At 41.3% G+C, this 8,450-nt stretch overlaps 1 protein-coding gene across 1 annotated transcript in view; it reads left to right on the forward strand.

Annotated features, from left to right (window-relative positions):
- STK32A (serine/threonine kinase 32A) overlaps positions 1-8,450 on the forward strand; it is a 110,857-nt gene that overhangs the window by 100,802 nt on the left and 1,605 nt on the right. The window contains exons 9-11 of the mRNA XM_008581585.1: positions 1,549-1,665; positions 4,010-4,135; positions 5,742-5,870. Of these exons, the coding sequence (XP_008579807.1) occupies positions 1,549-1,665; positions 4,010-4,135; positions 5,742-5,870 (372 nt within the window). The remainder of the gene's footprint in view (positions 1-1,548; positions 1,666-4,009; positions 4,136-5,741; positions 5,871-8,450) is intronic.

Here is an 8,450-nt window from a genome sequence, read left to right on the forward strand (position 1 = left end):
AAAATAAAAAGTTTGACCTAACCTCCCTGTTAGGGCTCAACTGCTGGTACTTCATGTGTCACTGAGGAACTGACATTGACTTACCATGTGCAGAATTAAGCTTTGCTTCACATCACCTTTATTGAGGACTCACCTTGCTGTTCACTGTTCACATATTTATCTGCCTTTTTCTACCTGTGGGTCAATAACAATAAAAATAGCTTTCCTGTATTGTGTCTAATTTGTAGTAGTCATTCTACTGAGAACTTTACACGTATTATCTCCTCTAAGTTTCCCAACAATCTCAAGAGGTGGCCCATTTTACAGATGGAGTAGCTTCATCTTACAGATGAAATAAAGGAAGCTCAGAAATCAAGTGTCTGAGTTTAGCACCCAAATCCTTTTGCCTTCAGAGCTTAAACACTTGATTACATTATATTATCTCTTAGTACTGATTCACTACAGGGAGGAACTTAAACTTGATTTCTCCCAATTGAGTTCATCAGTCAACAACCATTTATTAAACATCTGGAAAGAGCCAGGCCTGCAATAAATGTGCATATCCATATAAACTGTCCTAATATGTTAATTTCATATGGAAACTTTGTTTATTGAACAAACATGTATTGAACACCTACTAGGTGCTAGGTACCGTGGCCAAGAATGTAAGTGTGGTATAATCTCTGGCTTTAAGTAGCTACAATCCCCATGAGATCCAACAAACATGTATTGAACACCTACTAGGTGCTAGGTACCATGGCCAAGAATGTAAGTGTGGTATAATCTCTGGCTTTAAGTAGCTACAATCCCCATGAGATCCCTTTGTTGGTGAGTCCCCCACAAAATAGGGAAATTAATACTGTCAATAAAGGCTGCCCTCTAGTGGACATCTGTGAAAACTAGAACAAATCCACAGATTTTTTCCATTTCTTTCTCCCCAAGTTAAACTATTAGAGAACCTGGTTCTTACAGAAATTAAAAAAAAAAAAAAAAAGCTTTTGCCTCATCATAAAACTCTCCACCATGGAATACTCCATGGACTCAGGGACTCATAACATTTGGGACTGGGGCCGATGTTTTCTAAGTAGCGTTCTGTCCTGAACTTCTTCATTTTATTGTAAACAAGTGAAGAGGAGGGTATGATAAAATTCTGGGTCTCTTTATAGTTGATCCTTACATATTTTTTTTAAAGTTTCATTCATTGAGCAAGTGTCCTGTATTTTATGTAAATAATTATATAAATTACCTTACAAAACAGTTTCAAATCAGCATCCCAGAAGCCGATTTAGCCCACTGAAATGTTTCATTTGGTTCAGTGGAATTACTGACTTTTCAAAATTATTATATTTCATAAGAAATTATAGGTTTCTGGATTCTCTTTTTAAAAAGTAGGAGGTCTGGCAACACCAGACCGCATACACATATGGCAACCCAACAATCAACTAGAAGAGGTTAGAACTTGATATTGATATTTTATTGGTGGAAAGTTTAGCTTGGAAACATTTGCAAAACAATTTTTTTTCTTTTGCTCTATAAAAATGAAGACTTTTCCTTCTTCTTTCTTTTAAGAGACCATATCATATTCGCTCCAGTACTTCCAGTAAGGAAATTGCACACATATTGGAGACAGCTATTGTGACTTACCCTTCAGCCTGGTCACAGGAAATGGTGTCGCTTCTTAAAAAGGTAAGAAGGGAGACTGCATGTCAAAAGAAAGTGAGAAGAGGAAGCATGCTCTCCGGTTTAAGGTTGGAAGTTAGTGTACAATATTGGAAAGAGGAACGCTAATATACATTTCTAGAATGGTTTTTGCAGATAATAGATTTCAAATACATGACTTCATTAATTCAACTCATAAGTCCCCTTGATGTCCCAGGGTCACCTCAAACTCCGTGTGTTCAAAGTGGAATTCTTAATCTGTCCATATTTCCTGGACTTCTTTTGACGTTCCCTCTCTCAGTGACGGGCCCCTCCTTCCATCTGTGTACACAAGCCAGAAACCAGGACTCACTCATCTCCTCCTTACCCAACTCATCACCAAGTGCTGAAATTTTTCATTTTAAATAACTTTTGAATCTTTTGCTTCTCTCCATCCTCACGACTCTCTCTGTCTTATAACTGGTTTGCCTCCATACATCTGACCACTCCATTCTGTTCCCCACTCTGCCCAGTGGCAATCTGTGTAAAGGGCAGGTCAGTGTTTTCCCATTGTTCTTAGAATACAGATTAAAATAATTTGTTTGGTATAAAAATTCTAACTACCTCTCGAGCCTTATTTTGGACTTTTGTCCCCATTTTGACTACACATATACTACATTGGCCTTCTTTCTCTACTTCTCCTCCTATTCTTCTTCTTCAGCCTCACATACCAGTATCCTCCTCACCACAGGACCTTTGCGCATGCTAGTCCTTCTGGAACACTGCCCCCCGCTGCAGCCCCCCCAGCTCCCTGAGATCACTACCACTCAGTGTGATTCACTGACTGATTCTAGTCCACGAGTTGTTTCCTACAGGTCCATGATAAGTACAGAAATTGAGAGAAGCATTTAGAAACACGGTAGCGATTCAACACTGCTGTAGCATCTGAGCACATGGTCAGTGGACTTGTCACCTTGAACAGGGTGTAAGCTTGTTTGGGTGATGTTGAACTCAAGTCACACGTTGCATGTGGTGTGGAGCTGGATACTAGCCATGCACAGTAAGTTCACATAATGGTTTCAATAGATTGGAAAATATAAAAAACAAGCAAAAACAAACAAAATTAACTGGCCCTTCTACATAGTTTGAGAAGCACTGCTCTAGATCTTAACTCAAATATCACTTCCTTGGGGATCCCTCCTCTGTTGTAAGCTCACATAACACTATCTTTCACAGCATTTTGCAGAATTTGAAATTATTATATAGCATTTGTGTGATCCTGGGGTTAATGATCATTCTTCTCTAAGCTGCATGAGGGTAAAGACTATGTCTGACTCATGCACCATGGTATTCTTAGCATCTAACATTGAGCCTGACAGATGGTAAAATTTGGTAAGATTAGATATAATAAATGAGGTCCACAGCTTTCATCAGATTTTCATGGTGCCCATGTTCACCAAAAAGATTAAAAACAATTGTATCAAAAGCTCAACAGTGTATGCTGAGCAATTATGCCAAAAAAAAAAAAAAAAAGAGGAACCCAAAAAGATGGGATTGGCTTTATTCTTAAGAGAGAAAATTGCACAAGTGTGGCTGGTAAAGGAAAAGAGCTTTAGAGGCTAAAGATTCAACATGTGTGTCTCTTGTCTTCGGAATCAAGCTCCTTGATTTGGAATAGGGACATTGTCATTAGTAATGTCAAAGATGTAGAATAGGAGGTTCATTTTCCATAAGCAGATTTTGCTGAATTCCAAGACAGCCCCACTTCACCCCAAAATTGTGCCCTGATGTTCCATGGTTGTCATCCCCAGGAGCATCCCCATGTTGTCTCTGGAGTGGTTAAGGGGGGAAGATCTTCAATCCCAGTTAGTAAAACCCAGAGCTCTAACAGCAACCTTAGTTACACCTTCTCTGTGCTACCCCCAGTGTATTTTAATTAGTTGTTTAAAAAAAGCTAAAATTTTTAGGTAGAAATGAGTTTCACTTGTGAAAATGTATGAACATTTGCCACCTAATAGCACACCTTTCTGGCAGGTACTTTATATACATGGCCTTATTTAATCCTGGTTACAACGTGAGATAGGTTTTTAAAACCTTTTCAACAGATGGGTAAACTGAGGTTTAGAAAACAAACTCGCCCATAGTTAGTAAGTAGGGGAGTCAGATATAGAAGATATGCTTGACTGGGTAAGACAAGCTATTTTCGCTCACCACATTGCAAAACCCTACATGGTTCATCATCTGAATTATTTGGTCATAGGTCAGTGAAGGGAGACACTGCTTGTTTCCTTCAATCCTACACTTGAAAACATGTAGAGGAAATTTGTGTGATTTTTTTGCCTCCTAAGTTTGGACCTTCTTCGTAATCTTGGTGTTTGTATTCATTTGGCAGCTACTTGAACCTAATCCAGAGCAACGATTTTCTCACTTGTCTGACATTCAGAACTTCCCATATATGAATGATACGAACTGGGATGCGGTTCTGCAGAAGAGGCTCATTCCAGGTTTTATTCCCAATGTGAGTCAATCCTAACAGACCCCGTAGTAACTCTCATTCAATGCACATTACTCTGTGTGCCAGACCCACACATCGTCTCATTAGATAATCACACCAGTATTGTAACAGAGAGCCCCAAAAGCCTATTTTACAGATGAGAAAACTGAGGCACACACAGGGTAAGTTGGTTACCAAGGGTCACACAGCTAGCAAGTGGCCAAGCTGGGATTCTAACCCAGGTTGTATTTTCATTTGGAGTTCTAGCTCCTAACCACTTTTTATGGTGTGATATTTTGGGGGAGAAATCTTGGTCCCCCACATAGTTATTTCCATGAATCTACTAATTTTTTTTTTTAAAGAGTTCTCAGATTCCAAAGTTGTAGATATTTGTGTTCACAAAGGCCTGTGAATGAAAGGATTGAAAACTGTTGGGTTTGGGGTGAGGAACTTATTTTTACCATTCACCCTCTTTGCTATTTCTATCTCAGGGATTGATACAAGTGTGCTACAAAAAGTTCAGGGAGGTTCGTATTATCTTTTAATTCTATTTCCATGAACTTTTTGAAGTACTTTTGTATTTTTAAGGACTAATAGGCAAAGAGAAGTAATTCCCACTAGATGAGTCCCTGCCCGAGGGACACCTGTGGCCTTCTGCAGGCTGCTGGTAAAAGCTGGAGTCCGGAAGCTTAGACAAAGGGGCCCAAATGAGGCTTCTAGTGCTTTCTCCCTACCCAGGACCTGAATTATACATTCAGTTGTAGGTATATTGGGCAGAATAATGTGCTCCTAAAGGGACCTGTAGAAACAATGCAGAGATTTCTGTTCTTAAGCCCAAGCAAGGCACTTGCTGTGGGCATGTGGGAGTGTGATCTCTTATGGGTAAATAGCAGAGAAGACGCTCCAAAGAAGGGGTTGGGTAAAAGTGCAAAGTGAGAGAAGGGAGAAAGCAGCGTGGTGGGATTCTGGGGGTGGAGATCTGTATCAGATGGGCATCAGGAGGGTGGGGTCAAGTTCTTACCTATCCAGTCTGCGGGGTCCACCAGGGGCAGTTGTACCATGGCTGATGCATGACACTGTGGAGGTCTAGGCACCAGCTCTTGCTTCCATCCCTCTTTCAGTGTTCACTGAATTAGCATCACTGCAATTGGCCATCAATGTTGGCTTAAGAGAAGCTCTCCATTATGGTTCTCTGACTTTATTGTGAATCTGAATAATGTGGGGAGTTCATTTAAGTGCATATCATTGGGCTTCATGTTCAGAAATGCTGTTTGGGAAGTCTGACTGGGGAACTGGGAAGCTGAACAGGCAACTCAGGGGATCCTGACTGACATGATCATTAGCACACGCTTTGAGAAACATAACCCAGAAGCTCACGCTTTAGTAAAACAATTGTAATTTGGTTTCCTTTCAACTCATTGAGGCCTCACTGGAAGTTTAGAAAAATAAAATATAAAGTCAAAGAATATGAAAAGCAATACTGGCATAAATGGTATAAAGGTTAGAGTGGGAACCCAGCTTACTGTTGGGCTGCTCTGTTAGAACTCAGTGTTATTCTCCATATTAGAGCTGGTGTGTTTTTAGGATGATACAGGAATCTGAGGACTGAGCCAAACTGTCTTCCTTGCAGAAAGGCAGGTTAAATTGTGACCCCACCTTTGAACTCGAAGAAATGATTTTGGAGTCCAAACCTCTTCACAAGAAAAAGAAGCGACTGGCAAAGAAGGAGAAAGAGATGCGGAAATGTAATTCCTCTCAGGTAAGCAGGTCCCTGCCAAACTCAGGGTCACGGGCATCCCCATGACGGCTGCAGTTTACTGAGAGCTTTTGTTGGGAGGTTGTCTCAGAACCCTGCTTTTGCTGCTTTGTGGAATTAAAGGACAAACTGAGCACCCAGGCTTCTAAAAAGGCAGACTGGGGCAGCTCTGGGGTCCTAGCAGTACCATCTCACCTGTGTACCTGCTCTCCAGAGTGCTGCTGTCTCACCTGTGCTGCTCCAGTAATTGCCTCTCCCAGCTCTCAATTCAAAATTTACAGATTTCCCAAGAGAGAGAGACTCTAATTGGCCAAGCCTAGGTCAGAAGACTACCCCTAAAATTACGGTCAACGGGCAGGTTTCAAAGTACACACATGACACTCTTGCTTCGAGAAGTTTTTGGAGTGACCAGCCGCAGAGGTGGTGTCTATTCTTTGCCACAAGCGGAATTTTGTGATATTAAGGCTCACAGATGTACAGTATCTGTTCACAGGAACAATGGAATTCTTATGAGGCTGAGCACTATTGCTGAATTTTGGGTTGAATTAAATTTGTTTCTTAACTAAGTATATTATTCTCTGTCAGAGTCAGAGCTCAGATTTTAGTACAGTAACTTGCAGGAACCAATGAGGATTTTATACTCACATAATAAACTTTCACTTTGCCTCTAATGGTCCATCCATCCATCCATCCCTCCCTCCATCCATTCATTTAGGCTACTTATATTGAATACCTATTATCTGCCAAGTCCTGTGTTAAACACTGGAGTTAGAAATGAATGAGGTGCAATTCCTGCACTCAGTGACATCCCTGTTCTCAGAGATTGCATAGTCAAGTGGTGAAGATAGCTCTGCAAACAAATAAGTATCCTTTGTCATTAATTTCTCTAGCCCTCAGAGGCCGCTATAACCTTTAATGGTCAATTAACCAAAGTCCACATCTCCATCCTGTTTGATCACAGAATCGGCCTCTTGGCAGATTCCCATCCAAAAGTGTTTTCTAGCGCCCGCCGAGGAATGCTTAGCTGTGCTGCCAACCCATCTTGCTTGTTGTCTGTCACTTCAACCATTTTCCTCCTAATGATCAATTCTTCTTCATATCATAACCAACTCACTTCTCCAGACGTGCTACTTCCCATGACCCTTGGAAAGAGCGTGGCTCAAACTGGATACAGGCTCCTCTGTTAACAAGCCCCCAAATGTGGCAAAGACCAATAGATCATCTTTATTACATGTTTTTTAAAGTTTTAGGGATAACCAAGCAATTTGTGAATAACTGTTTACCATGCCTACCCTGATCAGCATGCTCAGTCTGTCTTTCCCACCCCATCCTCACACTGTACCACACCTGCCCTCGCCCAAAACCCTCTGACCGCACAAGCCCTGCAAGTGTCTGACCCTCAAGCACTGCTGGTTTTGTCCTTCTCCAGACTTTGCCCTCTCCCTTTCCTTTTCCTGGAATGTTCTCCCCTTGGATTTTCACACAGGAGGCTTCCTCTTGTCCTTTACATCCTCAGGGTCACCTAGTTAAGATTAGGTCCCTTAGCCATGCCCCTCTTTCTCAACTCCTATTTTTAACTTTTTCATCAATAAATATAGTTTATAAATATTTTATTTATATGCTTATTTGTGTTTCTTTTTCCATCCTTCTAAAATGAAGGCTTCTTGTGGGTGAAGGCCAGGTCAGTCTTATCTGCTGTTGTCCCCAGGGTACCCCAACAGTGCCTGTAATATAGTAGACATGCAATAAGTGTTCGTTCAGTACATTAAAGAAAGGTAAGAAAACTTCAAAACTGGATAGTAAGGACTGGACATTGCTGCTCTTAAAGTTGAAAGGTCAAGTTCTACCCATGGGGCATCTTTTTGTGGTTCTCTCTTGTCTTAGTCCCCCACTGTACGCAGTGTTTTTAAATGTCCTAGTCTTTAATGTCTGGCTCAAAAGGAGAAAAAGAGAAAATGAAGAGGGGAGTGAAAGGATGCTGACCCTTTAAGTCCCCTGGAAGTCACTTCAGCCTGAGAGGCAGGGGCTAGCAACAGTGGGGGAGGTGCAACAACAATGGCCACCAACCTCTTTGTCTGCACCTCTGTGATCAGCAGCAGCAATTGGTGATCAGAACACAGATCCCCAGTATTTGGAGGACATGGCCCCTATTTTCCACCCAGGCTCTCACAAGCCATGTGTAAGCTACTCTGGTAACGTGTGCAACAGCTCCATAGAACTGCAGGGTAGGGGGTGGGTAGTTGCTACCGTGCTAAGAGCTGAAATTGATCATAATTAACGACACTTTATAGCCCACGCTTTCCCCTGGAAGTTTGAAGCCTTCAATACACTCCAGAGTTCCAAAATAGTTTCAGCAGACAGGTTCAGCCAGTGCAATTGTCTAGGTGGGGAGACAGGTACTTCCTACTTTGCCATCTTCCAGAAATGCTCTTCATATAGAATCCATTTTGAAGATACATTGGTACTTCTTAGATTTGGGCTATTCATTGAATAAACACTCAATACGTTTTTGACTCTTTGAAGATTCTCGTTTGTCTAACTATACCTGTATTTTGTTTTCAATGTTTACCTAGAAGACATGTC

The sequence above is a fragment of the Galeopterus variegatus genome, unplaced genomic scaffold, assembly GCF_000696425.1.
Source record: "Galeopterus variegatus unplaced genomic scaffold, G_variegatus-3.0.2 Scaffold2401, whole genome shotgun sequence".
Taxonomy (NCBI): domain Eukaryota; kingdom Metazoa; phylum Chordata; class Mammalia; order Dermoptera; family Cynocephalidae; genus Galeopterus; species Galeopterus variegatus.